Genomic DNA, 17,512 nt, shown 5'->3' on the forward strand with positions numbered 1-17,512 from the left:
CTGAGCTAGAAAGCAAAATTAAGCTGTGAAGCCATCCTCCTCTCCTTTTCACCTTTTAAAAAATCAGATGAATAAAACTTTGCCTGCAAACACTGTGGAGGGAAAGGGTTCTCTTCTGTGAGAAGCCCTTCAGAATCACTGGGAAGAAGTCCTATCCTGTTATTAGTAGATATACAGACGTTCATCAGCTTTCCCATACTGCTTTAACCATACTAGTGTTTAACAGAAGTTCTGACTCTTTAAAAAAAATTGTTTCTTCTCGTGACTTGGAGAAGACAATCCATGTAGTCACATTCAAATTATTAATGGGAAGTGTAACTAATAGAATAATGAATGTTACAAAAAGAAATGCACACTTTTCAGCTTTTAAAAAGTCTTTGAATATTTCTTAGGAGAAATATTTTAAAAAGCCAGGAAATGTGGTGTATCATGGAACACCACCGTAAACAAGCTGACTTCCAAGTTTATAATTCATGAGTTGCCAAGCCTAACTAAATTCATGCTAATTTTTCTTACCCTAAGTTTTTATTTTGTAGTCAAAGTTATAGTTTACTATCATTTTATAATAACTACATAAACATAGTGGAAAGGTCTTTGTTAGTTATACCTTATTGTCTATCATTAAATTTATGTTTCTGCATTTATAATGATTGAGGAAATTACTTCTAGATAATAATATAAAAATGTAAGGGCATCCAGTTAGCTCAGTTTAGAGTGTGGTGCTAATAATTCCAAGGTCATAGGTCCTATCCCTTCTACTAGCCACATGAAAGTTTCTTAGTGCTGGATGAACGGTTCCATGGTTAAAAGAACTGTCTGTTCTTTTTGAAGAATTGGTTTGGGTTCAATTTTTGGAAATCAGCTCAGGAGACTCTCAACCTGTAATTTCAGTTCCAAGGGACCGGATGTCCTCTTCCTATCTCTCCAGGTTCTTGTACAAGTCTAATGCAGTTATATACACTCAGACCCTCACACATGCACATTATTTATAATAGATATTTTATGACAATTTAAAATTAAATGGTTGTCTTTTATTCTAATAAATTAGCCATCTACTACCTTTTTTTTTTTTTACCTTTTAAAAAACAGATAAACATAAACTTGCCTGTTAACACTGTGGAGGGAAAGGGTTTTCTCCTTTGAGAATTGCTTCAGAGCCATTGGGAAGAAGTCCTATCTCCTGTCTAGTAGACATTCAGACTTTCACCTGCTTTCCCATACTGCTTTAACCGTACTAGTGTTTAACTAACGTTCTGAGTGTATCTATTATGAAAGAAAATTTTCAGATAGGTATTCAATGAATGCCATTTAAAATATAAAATATAAAGTTCTTTAACAAGACTTTTGTTGTTAGTTTGTTTAAATGATGACTTTTTTTGGCTGCAAACAAAAATTATATCCAAACCTTCTGTGGAATAAAAGACTTGATTTTATTTTCTAGTCACCAATATATTCAGATATTATTACTCTATAGTATTGCATTTTTTTCGGAGATATGTAATTAGCAAATCATCTTTTAGACAGCTGGTTGTAGGAAAGCAACTTTGGTCTTTATTTTGAAAACCTTGAAGCTTTTGATTAACAGAAAACCACCGCGGGTTGCTTCCTTAGAATACCCCTGAATGTTCGAGACATCGTTTACTGCACGGGGGTGTCGCTTCTGGATGAGGATGTCTGGGAGTTCATCTGGATGAAATTCCACTCCACCACTGCAGTTTCGGAGAAGAAGATACTACTGGAGGCTCTAACTTGCAGCGATGACAGGAATTTATTAAATAGGCGAGTCCATTCAATTTCTCAGGTTGTATTTTTTTTTCCCATTGTCTCAGTGGGTGGGTGCACCCCTCGCTGTCCTGAATTCCTTTCTCGTGCTCCCTCTCCTTCTGCTCCTGATTTGGACCTTGAAATTTCTGTCCGGTGCTCCAATGTGGGTCTCTGTCTCTGTCTCCTTTCATCACCTGAAGAAAGTTAATATACAGGAGGATGCCTATATGTTTGTCTTTGGATTCACCTTCTTATTTAGCTTCTCTAGGATCGCGAATTATAAGCTCAATGTCCTTTATTTATGGCTAGAAACCAAATATGAGTGAGTACATCCCATGTTTTTGCTGAACTCAGGTTGTATTTGTAATGAACGTTATCATCTACAACTAAAATGCTCTGGAGTTGATTTTATTTCCTTGAATATACAGTATTGTAAAAGTCGGTGTTATAGAACACATCTTTCTCGAGAGAAGAAAACCTACATGGTGAAATGACTAACGTAACTTGACTTGAAAGATAACATGAATTATAACTAATTATTTTATAAAGCATTATATGTGTTTGAAAAAATATTCCACTGTAAAAGAAAATATTTAATGTGATGAATTTGAGAGTGGAGTTGGGTCAACAAATAAGCTTTTTGATTTTTCCCATTCCATAGATTTTATTGGAGTTTAATTGGTGTATTTCATGAAAGTGCTATGAATTTTATCGGTGTTTTCTAAACAGAAATTGTTCTGTAATTATTCATTGGGAAAGTTTTAACTCAAGTATTTTTGAAGAATATAACTAAATTGTAAATTTTTAATTTAAGATTATAAAGTGTTTACATTTTTAGACTAAAAGTTTTTTATCCACACTTTTATCGTTATAGGCTTCTAAATCTATCTTTGAATTCTGAGGTGGTGTTGGATCAAGATGCAATTGATGTCATAATCCATGTAGCCAGAAATCCACATGGTCGAGATCTCGCCTGGAAGTTTTTCAGAGACAAATGGAAAATACTAAATACCAGGTAGAGATTATAATCTCTTCAAGCCTAAATGAATAAATGAAAGCCTATGTTTGAGGAATAGATACCCAAGGTTTTTGTTAGAGCTGTGAACTAAATGATAAAATTAGACTTTATAATTTTCAGCAAAGATAGTTGTTGCCATTCCTTGAAATTTATGATGATTTTTTATCATGTCTCTAAAATTTCTCATTTAATAAAGATTGATAACCTTAATTAATGGGAAAGCATGGAAAGACTAAGAATTATTTAGCAGAGCAACTTGACTTGGAAATTCATCAAATTCTATGTAGTTGAAATCCTTTCATAAAACTTGTATATTTTGTATATATTATAGAAAAAAACATAAATCACATATAAATGCAATTCCAACAAAGAACTTTACTCTTGTAGAATAGTTTAAATTCTCTTTAAATGTAAATATCATAAAACACCTCAATAAAATAGTGATACGGAGAAGTCTCATTAATCATTTGGATCATTGTATTATTCCAGCTGCTGTAGAATTAATTCTCAGGATATCTTGTTTCGTGGTGAGAATTCTTCAGCTTCAATTTTAGAAAATATTTCATTATACATTTAAATATATTATAATAAATGTTAATTTATGCCTCTGATAATCTCTATGGTATTTTAAAATTAAATCTATTATGGAGCGAGTAAATGCTGCATGTTACTCCTCAACATGAATTTTTTTTTCCAGATAGTAAGCAGACCTAACATTTGGTCTCTTGAAAGCTGATGTAAAAACTATTGTGTGTTTTTTCAGTCCTTTACCAGTTATCCTTGCATAACAAGTTCATCAGAATGTGCTCTTACAGTTACACACGTTGCTGTCTATAGCTGCTTCATTGTCCTGAAACTGCTGGTACACCTATAAGTCACAGTGACATTTTGTGTTTGCAGTTGCAGTTCGTACCGTAGAATGATAGGAAGATTAGAGCTTGCATTGCCACCATGTGTATAATGTGTCATGTAGCAGGCAGGCAGGTGAAACTAATACATATGAGTATCAGTGTAAAAGATTTCACACACACACACACACACACACACACACACACACACACACACACACACACCAACCTTTCATTGGTTCATAGACCAGAGCTCAGTGTTATCCGCACATCTACTATTTCTTTCCTCTGTTTCTCAGCATGCTTATTTTGTCTCTGAGAACCATGACCATTGTTCAAAAGGTAGAAAGACTGAGAGTTCAGTCCACATATATAGTTCTGTTTCTCTTCACAAGGAGTGCTTTTATCAGTTCCAATTTTCCTATTAGTTCTTGAACATCGGAGCACATGGGAAGGGTTGTCTAGGATATTGTATTCTACTTTACAGGCTCCTTCTGGTTTTAGGTGTCATGTGCTCCCATTGCTTCTCTTGCTCCCAGAATCACTTCTGTTAACTCACACCTTTCACCTGACGTTATCATGTAGTAGAACTATTCACATTGTGGTCCCCTGTGGAGTGTGCTTGAAAACCAAACCTATAATGTTGGAGCCTATAATTTCACACTTGCCTTCCTCTTCTTGGTAAGTCAGATAAGTATCCACCAATTGCTCAAGTCACACAACTGGAAGGGTATAGACATCCTCCTTCCTTGGCCATATATAATAACAGATTCAAGGTCCTCTTAAGTATCCTAAATGTTTCTTGAAGACTTCCTTGCTATTTCTGACACCACTTCTTTACCTCTTTACCACATGCCTGTTTGTTTTTCTTTATTCCCCCACCAGCAGTCTTAAAGCAAAGTCTTCCATCTTTCTGAATCTTAGACCACACTTTTCTTTCTATCTATCTATCTATCTATCTATCTATCTATCTATCTATCTATCCATCCATCCATCCATCCATCCATCCATCTATCTATCTATCTATCTATCTATCTATCTATCTATGTATCTATGTTTCAGAACCTTCTAAAACATGTTGCTATCTCTCTTCTATGAAATCATCCATGATTCTCTGCCACACTAAGCATAGGAGCTTCATGGTGTGTGTTCCGTTTACCTCTCAAGACTTTACCTCTGACCCAGTCTCACAGCTCAGGCCCTTCTGATGCCCATTGATTTCAGCTGTCTTCACTTACCATGCAGTTTCACACTCACTTGCCTTGGATTATGCCACACTTCCACTTGGCATTTCATTCTCAGAACAACGTTGTGCTCATTTATATGCAGTTGCTACAATGAAGAGCTATAGGCCATCTCTGAATTCTGTGTATCACTTCATCAATGCCATATCTAGTTACATGAAATGAGAATTATCTCTTTCCACGTCTAGGTCATCAACTACATAAAGTATGAGATAGAGATTGTGTTCTACTCTTCCTTACCTGGGAGTGTAAAGGAAAACGATTGGATCTCCCTTAGAAGGGAGTGACTTTTCTTCTTGTATGGTCAGCCACTTTTCTGGCCATATGACCTTCACAATAATTACTTGTATTAGTATTGAAGCGACTGGTAGCTTACTTCTTTGTGCTGGTATTGCCATGTAATCTTAGTCATCCTGGAACTCACTAAGTAGACCATCATTCACCTTGCCTCTGTTTCCCGAATGCTGAGACTGGGGGAATGTACCATGGCACCCAGCAGTTTATAATACCAGTTTCCATCTATTTGCTTTGACTAAGATGTCATTTTCTCATCATGGCAATCCTCCCATTTGATCCCCTCTTTAAATGGTAAGACTAAGTCCTTCAGCAACTCAAGTACTGGAGAGCCAGCAAATTGGGGAAGCAAAAGAAAGCATCTAATCATAATAATGGCAGCATCTTTGCTTCCAAAAACTCAGTCTTCTTGTTGGTTATTTTTGGTGCCAAGAGCATGAAACCTGTGATAGATGACCTTAATAAAGTAGAGGCAAATGGACAAAGTGAGAATTTGCCATTCACAGATATACATCGTACAGGAATCATAAGTCAAGAAATTGTACTCATAGTACAAGAATTACAGAATATAATAAATAATAGATATTTTAATAACTAAATATTTGGGTAACTAGAAATTTTAATAATAAGTGTAACTGATGCTCTTTTATGAAAGTATTTTTTTTTGTAAACTTTGCCTCAGTTTTTGAAATTTAATTACAATTCCAAGATCTTTTATGACTCGCCAGACCACAGAATCCGTGTAACATACTGGTTCTGATTGAACAGGTCTTGCTTTTATTAATTTTTTGGAGACTTTTTAGCTACAATGATCTAGGTTGTGGTACACTAGATCATTTATAAATGCCCCTCTCTCCTTTCTTGGCTTGTAAATACAACAATGCCTGAATCCAATTCTAAAGGCCTGGACTTTGCCAGACTTAGTGACACTCGGAGGTCTGTGAAACAGTTCAGCAGGCTAGGTGAACCTGGTAGAACCCCACTGCAATAAGTGCTTCCTTGCTTCTCTCCCTCCCGAGAGGAGCAGCCAGTACTTCCCAGAGAGCTAGTGATTACTGATGGCCATGGTAAACACAACCTTTGGGAATGACTGCAAAAATTATTCTAGCCAGTTTGCTTAAATTACTACCTAGATAGACATTAAGACGATTTTCTTTTATCTTTGTAGGTATGGAGAAGCATTATTTATGAATTCCAAACTTATCAGCGGAGTTACAGAATTTCTTAACACAGAAGGGGAGCTTAAAGAGGTAAAAGTCTTGTTACAATCTTCTTATATAAACACATTAAATTACATATTTATTTCAACTACTTCTAGGCATTAGATTCACTCAAGTTCCTTTCCCCCGTACATTCCCAATACTCACATGCACACATGCACATGAAGATACATGTATGGCATGCATGTGTACACACATGTGAAAATGCATAACACATACATACACACACACGCTAATTTTCTTAATTCATTACCTACAAAGAAATCTGTAACATATTCAGAATTGAATGACTATGAACAATTATGTAGATTGCTCAAAGAAAATTAATTTTGTAGTTGGGGACCACATATTCCAGAGCTCTTAGATCCAGGGGTTGCTCTTCAAGTGATTACGTGAACTCAGTTTATAAACCATTCACTAACAACCATGCCAATGATGACATGTCCATTGGGGACTGTGCTTGATGCTGAGGCACACAGTAAAAGTCTGAGTGATTATGTGGACACAGTAGCCTGCTAACAGCTATCCAGTCTTTTAAGTGGAATAAATTCATATCACCACTGCTGATAACACCCACTGAAAATAACAGTTTGCCTAAGATAGATTGCTTGGCTCCATTACAAATTAATTTTATTAATGAAAATAAGCTTGAGTTTTTAATGAACTTGTGCCCAGATTCTGAAATATCTATTTTATCCATTCCCAATTGTATCTCTCACTATGTAAGCCATCTAGGTGTCTCCTTTCCCCCCCTATTAGCTCCTCTCAGTACTAGAAAAGGACCTGATGTGGGACTATCAATCACACAGGAAAACAATAACCAAATAAAGCTTCTTTTATTCAGTTATGATAATTGATGCTGCCTTTTTCTCCTCTGCTAGCCACAGCATACAGCTTATATTTAGCACAGAAATTCCTAGTTTCATTAGTTTTCACAGGAGACTGGCTGGAAGCTGTGACCCACAGATGATCCCTTTGACTGGCATTCCTTTAGAGGCATTGGACCTGGCTCGTCGGTCACATCTTCTAATATTGCTCAGTTTCCTGAGAGCATGTCTTCCACTAACTTAGGATCTGTCATAAGAATACTGTGCTGAGCTAAAGCTCAGATTCCAGTGATGTGAATGTCAGCCTTTTCCCTGCTATGTGTGTTCTCAACCCTGAAGGATTTAGTTTTGAAATCCCAGAATATTTTTCTTACTTTTCTTTTTTTTAATGAAAAAAGCTAAATGAAGAGAATTCCGCCTCCTCCCATCCTCCCATTTCCCTCCCCTTCCTCCCACTCCACTACCCCTCCCTCCACTCCTTTCCCCCTCCCTCTCCAGACCGAAGAGCAGTCAGGTGGAAAGTCCAAGGTCCTCCCCCCTTCATCTAGGTCTAGGAAGGTGAGCATCCAAACTGGCTAGGCTCCCACAAAGCCAGAACATGAAGTAGGATCAAACTTCAGTGCCATTGTCTTTGGCTTCTCATCAGTCCTCATTGTTCAGAGAGTCCGGTTTTATCTCTTGCTTTTTCAGTTCCAGTCCAGCTGGCCTTGGTGAGCTCCCAATAGATCAGTCCCACTGTCTCAGTGGGTGGGTGCACCCCTCTTGGTCCTGACTTCCTTGCTCATGTTCTCCCTCCGTCTGCTCCTCATTGGGACCTTGAAATTTTATGTGCCCGGAGGAAACAGAAGGCATGGGCAAATCATAATTGCTTTCATTATTTTTTTACATTTAAACCGAGTGCTTTTAATATCTAGATTTAATATTTAATAATCAAGAAATAAAGTATTGATGTAGCCACAACCCCCACAAACATTGAAGGAAGGCCAAAATTTCTCTTTTTTTCACCCTGTCCATAGTGTTTCCCTCTTATCTCCTGGTTTCCTTTCACCTTTATCCCTCCTTTCAATATCTACCATTTATATAGTTCCTGTTTCAATCATACAAATGTCACAAAAATCATGTTTTAAGTTGAGATTTAGTTAAATTCATCACATGCAAACCTCTTTCTGCATTTCACTTACACATTTTGTTTTTATCCTTTAATTAATTGCCATTTTAATGTTGCAAGCTACCCCATCATGAAAGTTGTGATTTCAAAAATGGAGCTAAATTGTGGCTTTTAGTCCATTATCTTCAAAGTGATAACTGAACAATGCAGGCTCTCCGTGGAATGAGCCATGAGTCATTTCGCTGTGGACTGGCTTGCTCTCACTTTGCAGTTTCGCTGTTCTGCCGGAAGCCTTTCCATACTTCTACCACCTAGCCATTTTCTGCAGATGGAGGAATTGCTATTTTATGGTGACATAGGGCTTAATTTCTGTTCTCACTCACTCCTTTCTTAAGCAGAAAGTGTTAAGCAAGATCAATGTCTTCCCTTGGAGGTTATACCTTACGGTTGCTAAGCCTGTAGATCTGAAGGGGCTCAGCACCTTTGTGAATTATGACATTGCTTTTAATATTTTTATTGGTAATTATGCGATTTGTATATGTTTGTATGTGGGTATCCAGTGCAAGTGCAGGAGGTCAAAATAAGCTTTCAGAGCCTCTTAAACCAGAGATGACTGAGGACGGTGATGGGAACCTCTCTGGAGTCCACTACAAGAACAATAGAGCCATATGCTTTACATAGCTGAGCCATCTCTCCAGCCCCCTGAAAACAAAACTATTTAATATTTTAATGACCATTATTAGCTTCAATATTTTGATGACTATTAAGTAGAAAAACAAATTCTCTGTTTTATATTCCCTTCCCTCAAACCGTCCTGACACCTAAGACTAGATTAATTCTTAATTATAAGGAATTAGCAATTTGACTTATATTCCTGCATGAGGCAATTCATCCTTTCCTTAATTTTTAATACTAGCATAAACATAACCTTATAGAAACCACAGAGACATTTGCAATTTTTTGACTAATGTCTATTACGTTCTTCTGTGAACCTAACACAGCCCTGTTGTAAAAGAATATGCATCTTCTTCATCAGAGAGACTACATTTACAACTTAAAGGGTGAAGTCTTTTACTTCATAATAGGCCAATAGCTAATTCTATTTAGTCCTATAACTATCAAGATTATATTATGCTTTACAATTCTCTCTTAAAGTTCTTTGTGATGCCAGAGTCTAGGATACCTTTAGATAAGATTTTTTCGATGTTAAACAATTTTTAGAAGATAGATTAATAAACAAACCTAGAAATTGTGCTACGAAAATCAGAGTATGTGAAAAACACTAAAATTTTATTAAATTTTATTGTACAAAAGTGTCTACACTTATTCAAAGTAAAAGTATCACAGATAAATATCTCAAAGCCCAAGTATAAGAAAACCTAATGGAGGTAGAAAAATAGCAAAGAGCCTGAGAAATAAGCAGAGTGGGAGGCTAAGTTCCTTTGTCGCTGAACCTGCACAGACAAAGAGAAGCTTGGTCAGACACCACAGGGTCCTCAGGGACCCGTGAGAAGGCTCTGAGCACACATTCTCTGTCAGCAGCACTGAGGGATACTGGCCACAAGATCAATTTATGGCAACTGTAAAAAGTGCTACCGATATGCTCTGATGACTGAGCTCTTCTTCTAATGTATAAGTCCCCTCAGGATCCCTGAGCTTACAAGGAAAGTGAGTCCACATTCATCATAATTTATAAAATGAAACTCTGGAGATCCACCTGTCACATTGTCTACAGAGTTCTCTTCCATGACAATCTGACTTTGGGTCCAGTCATGGTCAAGCCAATGGGTTGGAGTTTTCTTCAAGTGTTCAGCTTATTTCAGGAAGAGACCTGAGCATCTCCATGTGTAGGTGGAGACAGCTTGCTTTTTTCCCAGATGCCACACCTGAATAATGCCACAAAAACTATATTAATTACAACACTATTGGCCAATAGCTTAGACATATTTTCAGCTAATTCTTACATCGTAAATTAACTTATTTCTATTAATCCATGTATCAACATGAGGCTGTGAACTACTGGTCAGATTCTGGCTGGTGTCTGGTGTCTTTCTCCTTCGGCAGCTACATAGCGTCTCCTTGACTCTGCCGACTCTCTCTTTATACCTCTTCTAGACTGGCTATATTTTGCCCTGCTATAGGCTGAAGCAGCTTCTTTATTAACCCAACAGTAATAAAAACATATTCATAACATACAGAGGGGAATCACACATCATTTATGTACGTGAAATTTGCCAAAGAACTATTGATAATTATCGGGAATCTTCAACGAATGCCTAGGAACAATATTGAAGAACACACTTTTAGAAGTGGGTGTATTTTTCCTTTACATGTAATATTAATTTAATGTACTATGGTGTCATATTCTACAATAAACATACAATTCAAAATTGAATAAAATGCATTATTGGTTGCTGAATGGTCATAGAATCTGTCTAAATGAAAATGTACCACTGCATTACTAAATTTCAAACTATAATCCTAATATTTCATGTGCATGTGTTTGTGCGTACAATCAGTATATGCAGTGTCTTGTACATATTTGTACAGAGCAGTGCCTAAAAGGTTGGAAATTGCAAAAAATACATACTCTCAATCAATTCTTCCTTCCTCTTTTTAAAATTATTATTTATTGAGTTATTTATTTCTATCTGTTTCCTCCCTCTCTCCCCTTCTACCTTCTCTCCTGACCCCCACACTCCCAATTTACAGGCAAATAGTAAGATCTAAAAAAAAAAATATTGAATGAGGCAACCCAGACCCAGAAAGAAAAATATGTATTCACTCATAAGTGGCTTTTAGACATAAAACAAAGAAAAAACAGCCTATAGTCTACTACACCAGAGAACCTAGCCAACAAGGAGGAAGAGACAAGACCTCTTTTTCTTAATATCTATAATTTTAGTCAAACAGTACATTAATTTTATGATACTAAAATAATTCTCAGTTATGTATTCAATATCTTATGCTTGCTTTAGCATACAGCGATTTTGATGTCATGTCAAGTATATAATTCCATGATATGGTTTTCCATTGCCAAAGTTTTCAGATCAACTTTCAGAAAGTCCATGGGTATTGAGTAATCAAGCAACACCATCATAATCAAATCAAGCTGTCCATGAACTAACATCCAAATTAATTTGGAGATGTAGAATTAACTGCATTTTCGACAGCTCCACACTTCACTTTTCCTGCTTGGATCTTATCTTGAGGCCCTGTGTTTTCCTTCCTGGCAGAGCCTTCATGTGGCACCCCCAGGTGATGAATCACACCCCACACTAATTACATCACATAGTGTTTCCTTGCCACAAAGTTGATTTTTCACGTTTGTCTGTTAGCACTGTAATTGTTGGTTGCTTGCCAGTCTCTTAAGACACACAGAACAAAAAGCGAAACTGCTAGTGCTTAATCTTCAAATAATTCCTTGAGTCTTCTCAGAGTATATGAACTCTCTAAGTAAGAACTTCTATCTGTAATAATGATAACAAAGCACTTAAAAGTTTCAACTCTTCCTTATCTTTTCTAGATCTGTTTGGTTGGTTTCAAAGTCATTAATCACCGTGTTTTCATAGCTCAGCTTCTTTGTTCTCTAATCCAGTTACTTTGGTAATCTTTTGACACTGAAGTCCTATTCTGCTTATTTTTAGAATATGACTAAGAATTTTCTCTATTTAAATAAAAAAAATGAACCTTTAGCATTACAGTCAGTTTCTGATGCTCTTTGCTATGTTGAACCTGCCTTGTCATTAGACCTGGTCTTTGAAACAATACCACCAACCTATTTTTAATAGCAGATATTTTATTATCTGCTGTGTTCTGTGTGACGTGGTTCCAGGAACTCTAGCCATGAACAGTGAAGTAATGATGTATAGGAAAGCTGGGATCAGGAGTGGTTCTTTTCTGCTACCTACCACTTCCACCACAAATTGAAATCTCAGCTGGTTTACTTGATACAGCACAGGGGAGGGGTTAGATGGTCAGTAGAAGGTCTTTACATGCAACCAGTCTCAGATTCTAAATATTCAAGAGGAAAACACTACAGTTCATAGTATTTGCACATACTAATCAATTATTTATAAACATTCACACTCAAACTCCCAATAAAAACTTGTAGCATCTCATTATTCATATGGGTAATGGCTTTGACAATTTACCATGGGACAATTTGTTTTGGGGTCTGCACCCACATCAAATTACACTTCTGCTCAGTACTTTATTCCCTCAGTTCTCTCTACTCTCTACAGCTATCTATTAATATATCAAGAAACTACACTTGGAGTTAATGGAGTTGTAATGCCCACATACTCGTTTTTCTTTGCATTTCGAAGTATGTCATGTCACCCATATATAAAACCTAGTTTTTAAATGCGTTTTTATCAATTAAATATGTTCCTCACAAATATTTTCCTCTTCCTTCTGACCCTCTTCTCTCTTTCCAACCTCTGTCTATCCTTGTTTTCTACAAATCTCTTTCCTACACCCATGACTTTTTTTGTTGTATTTGGTGACTCACTAAGTTTAACCAAGGTCATCTGTGTGACCCTCGCTTTGTAGCTTTTTGTTGCAGCTTGGAGTACTTGCTGGGGCAGGGGAGGGAGAGGTTAGCCTAACTAAAGACAGTGCTTATTTCATTTCATAGCTCTAATAGTAGCCAATTAGTTCAGCAGTAAGGTGTAGGGTCTTAGGAGATCCCTTCCACCTCTGAATGACTGATGAAGGGGCCAACATCTCACAGGTCAATTGCCAGTAACTGCAACTCTGTGCGTTCATGATTGCAGTGGCTGTGTCTTGTCTGGAGTATACCACTTTGCAGTCCTACCTTTTAACTCTTGCATACTTTGCACCTCCTGCAGTGTTTATTCTCATTTCAAACACGTTCCACTAGAGTTTATTTATTTCTTCTCATGAATATGTTACCAATCCAATCCATTTCATGAAGGAGTACTATGTCAATCAATGAAATGTAAGTTTTGGCTTTATAAAGAAAACAGAAATCTTTCATATATTGACCACACATGGAGAAATGGGTGAACGAGCCTCAAATCTACAAATCTGAGAATAGAGTTTGGAAGTACAAAGGCAGGGTGATTTAAATTAAGAACAGCAATTAGAGGTGATGTGATCAGTGTGTTGTTCATTCAGAATTACTCTTCATTGCTTTCATAAGATCCCCATTCAGAAAATGCCAGTTTTATTATGATATATGGGAAGAGATATTGTAGATGGAAATTTCTGTCCTGCCTGGTCCCAATTCCATTCAGCCTCAAATAAACACACAGATGCTTATATTAATTATAAAGTGTATGGCCTATTAGCTCAGGCTTATTATTGGCTAGCTCTTACAATGTATATTAACACACAAATCTTACCTATGTTTAAACACATGTCTTGGTAACTTTTCTCAATGCAGCATTGTGTCTGACTATTGACTACATCTCTGCCTTTCCTCTTCCCAGAATTCTCTTAGTCTGGTTGCCCCGCCTATACTTCCTGCCTGGATACTGGCCAATCAACATCTTATTAAACCAATGAGTGAAAAATCTTTACAGTGTACAAAAGCATTATCCCATAGCATGATATTGGTCCTAAAATATTAAAATGTCATCCTAGAGAACATCTGCTTAGGCTTGAGTTAACCCAGTAGGCTAAGCAAATGTGGCCTTCAAGTGAAAAGTAATATAGTCAAGTCCTGTCATCACAACCAACATGCCAGAAATGTTAGCACTACACAGAATAGGCAGTGGGAGATTTGGAGTGCAGTATTTCAGAGTATGACCTTTAAATATAACTCAAAACAAGTGGAGCTAGAGCGTTCATTCAAGTTTGTCGTAGGTTTCTGTGTAAAACTTCATCCCCAAATACATTTTCCTTCGTGTATGTTCTATGTGAGTTCATATTAGTACACATAGATTCACCATGCTCAACTTCCATTTCCAGCTAAAAAACTTCATGAAGACCTACGACGGTGTAGCCTCTGCCTCATTCTCACGAGCTGTGGAAACCGTGGAAGCCAATGTGCGCTGGAAAAGGCTTTATCAAGATGAGCTCTTCCAATGGCTGGGAAAAGCCATGAGGCACTAATATATATCACCTATTAGAACTCAACTCAGAACTTTGAGAGGACCTGCTTTCTGTGGAATGAAGAGGATAGCCAGAATTTCAGTGATAAACATATGGGAGGACCTTTTGTTGTTGTCGTTGGTTTGGGTGGTGGTTCTTTTTCTTTGTCCCATTCTCTCTACATTTGTTTCTCCGGTGGATGTTCCTCTGTATAGAAACTCTTGCAAGCATCAGTTTTTCCTGGCCGTACATTCCTTGCTCTTCAGGACCAAATATGATAGTGGTGCATGTTGATGTTACAGTCCGTTTGGAAAACCAGAATATTTTGTGCATGGATTTATGGTTCTGCCCTGTGTTCCAGCATGCTTATTTAACATGTCCCATGTTGTATGTGAATATATGTACATCCAGGATGGGCATTATGCGAAAGCACAAAGATTATCTATGACAATCAGTGTTGCGATGAAAGTGAAAGCTTCAGAAGGGAATGCTACTCTCAGCCATGGACAACAGAGAGATAAAGCAGCTCTCTATACAGTCCGTGTCACTTGTTTCAACACTTGGATTGTCTGACAATGATGATTGTGTTGCTAACTCATTTTCTTTGAGTGACAGCTGTGTATACACTTGCAAAGATGTATAGATAGTATGTACATATGCATATGTACATAAGGAAGCTCCATGTGTATATAATATGTTGTACATGCACCTGTGTGAAGAATATCTTCAGATCAAAGGAAATTTAACTCTTTTTTATAAATGTGTGGAGACTTGGAAAAGGTTTCATATAATTTATCCCAAAACTACCCTTTCTACTTTATAACTCACTTTCTTAACTGCTTTTTTTCATCTATGTCCTGAAGAATGATCTATTCAACTACATGAAGATGAATCCTAACAAAATATATATGTCAACTAACCACTCTATAAATTCTCTTAATCTGTGGCAGCCATTCACCAATTTTTGTCATTATTTTGATCAACATTCCTATTGCATAAGCCAATTTTGTGTAAATTCAGAATGATTGGTACTAAGAAAGTGTTTATTTATAGCTTCCTTGTCTTTCTTATCTTAGGTAGTGCAGAGTTAAATTCTCTCTGTGTGTTGATCTTTTTGTGTATATTGCTCCTATCCTCCATTAAACAACCATACCTCAACAGGTCTGTTAGCATTAAGGACCTTTTCTGCCAGTTGTGCCCTCCCTGAAGACACAAAGTTGCTTTTATGCTGTGTTAATATACAAATTTGGGGGAATTAACGATCCTGTTCTACCAGGAAATTTTGAAGAGCCATTTCCATGGCTGTGTATAATGCAATTATATTTCAGTGTTTTTCTTACCCAGTAGGCCAGTTACTTGCTTCAGATTTTACATACTTTAAATTTAGCATTGTAAAATACTGTTTACAATCACTATAATTGAGTCAACTGTTGTGAAACCACTTTCTACTTTCTTGTGGTGTTCAGTTCTTCCAAATATTGAAAATCACTGAAATGATGGTTTCAGAGACCATCACTCACTGCTGGGGAAAATTATTTATAAAACAGGAGTCCTAGAATTATTTTGTTCATAGAAATGAATAGCAATTTCCCAATCCATAGACTAAATTACAACTAAATTTGAGTCTTATCAAATAAGGAATTAATGGCTAAATCTTACACGTACAATTTTCAACGCTTCATTCAATTAAAATACATGAATTTTAAGTACTATGTGGTGTTAAAGAGTCATGGTCATGCTTAATGTGGAATCGAAACTTAGGTTACCTCTTGGAAGTGAGCAAGTTCTAAAACATAATGCTCATAAATAGTATACAGTCATGAAGGCCCCAAATATCCCATTATATGACTGATAAATTCATCCATGGAACAGAGCTGACCCAGGTAGATGTGTATGATATTCTTTGTTTCCCGAAGCAATGAAAATTCAGAGTAATGACATTTTTACTTTAAGTTAATCATCATTTCAAACTTTGAGTTTTGTGGCTTTCTTAATTCTTTTTCCTCCCCACTGTAAGTAGTCATAATCCTCTTTCTGTATTTTAGTGGCCTTGAACACAACTGGTTTAGCTATAATCTAAATCCTCAGTGTATACTTATGTGCAATGTTTATACCTCATACAATACTTGTTCAAGAGTATAGTGGTACCAATGGCATTGAGATTGCATTTTTGCTCTACACATTTTTTTCAGTTATTTAACCTTTTCAATGTTGAAATTATATTGGGCTTTAAAGGTTTTTTTTTAGTTGTTTAAATAAGTAATATTTTCAAAATAATAAAATAACCAATGATATCTCTTGGAATATTATGTAAAATGTAGCTATAAAATTATATTTTCTACTTAGAGTTTTTATCTTTTTCTCTTGTGTGTTTTACAAATCAATTATCTACATGAAATAACAACATATAGAAAATTTTCGTCATCTTGTCTCAAAAATTTCCTGTGCCAATATATGTATAACAGTAAAACTTTGTTTTAATTAGAAAATACTAGGTTATATGCCACTTTGGGTATTCATTATTGCCAAGTAACTTGTAAATAAAATGTTTTCCCCAGTTTTACACATTCTTTTCCATAAATTTTCTTATAGTATTCAAAGTTTAAAAACTACACAATTTCAAACTCAGAAGACTGATATCTATGACACTGGCTTCACTTCTTAAAATTCAGTAGCATGCACTTCTGCTGGGCTTTGATCTACTTTGTTTGAAATGATTTAAAGATGAATATATGACATTTAGATTTTCCGGTATTTCATTATACACACACACACGCACACACACACATATATAATATATAGTACAAGGCAATTAATGTTATGCCATGAATTTGTAAAACTCATTCCATTACCAATAACTTTTACATATGCTAATTTGATTCTTCCCCAAACACAATGCATGTTTGACTTTTTCTTGAAGATGAAGTGATGTTGTGAATAGCCATTCACACCTCTAAAACCTTAGTTATGATATAACTTAAATCTCTCAACATAGATGGGCTACAACGAACATAACAGCCGTGTCTTTAATTAACTTCTTTCTATCTCATAATCTTGAGACTTCACAAGTTCTAGAGCAACATTAGAATATATGATTGAACCCATCCACAATGGCTCTATTATATTTAA

At 36.2% G+C, this 17,512-nt stretch overlaps 1 protein-coding gene across 3 annotated transcripts in view; it reads left to right on the forward strand.

Annotated features, from left to right (window-relative positions):
• The window catches only part of Trhde (thyrotropin releasing hormone degrading enzyme), a 354,397-nt gene extending 337,667 nt beyond the window's left edge, over window positions 1-16,730 (forward strand). Inside the window, exons 16-19 of one of the 3 annotated variants that reach the window (XM_041665934.1) lie at window positions 1,612-1,779; window positions 2,639-2,779; window positions 6,337-6,418; window positions 14,261-16,730. In XM_041665934.1, the coding sequence (XP_041521868.1) occupies window positions 1,612-1,779; window positions 2,639-2,779; window positions 6,337-6,418; window positions 14,261-14,404 (535 nt within the window). In that variant the 3' untranslated portion in view covers window positions 14,405-16,730. Of the gene's footprint in view, window positions 1-1,611; window positions 1,780-2,638; window positions 2,780-6,336; window positions 6,419-14,260 lie in introns of those variants that run through there. The other 2 variants (XM_041665935.1, XR_005975732.1) reach the window with 2 other exon arrangements.
• The last annotated feature ends 782 nt before the right edge of the window (window positions 16,731-17,512 follow it).

The sequence above is a fragment of the Microtus oregoni genome, unplaced genomic scaffold (assembly GCF_018167655.1).
Source record: "Microtus oregoni isolate MIOR12 unplaced genomic scaffold, Mior012 000001F_ref0000356, whole genome shotgun sequence".
NCBI lineage: Eukaryota > Metazoa > Chordata > Mammalia > Rodentia > Cricetidae > Microtus > Microtus oregoni.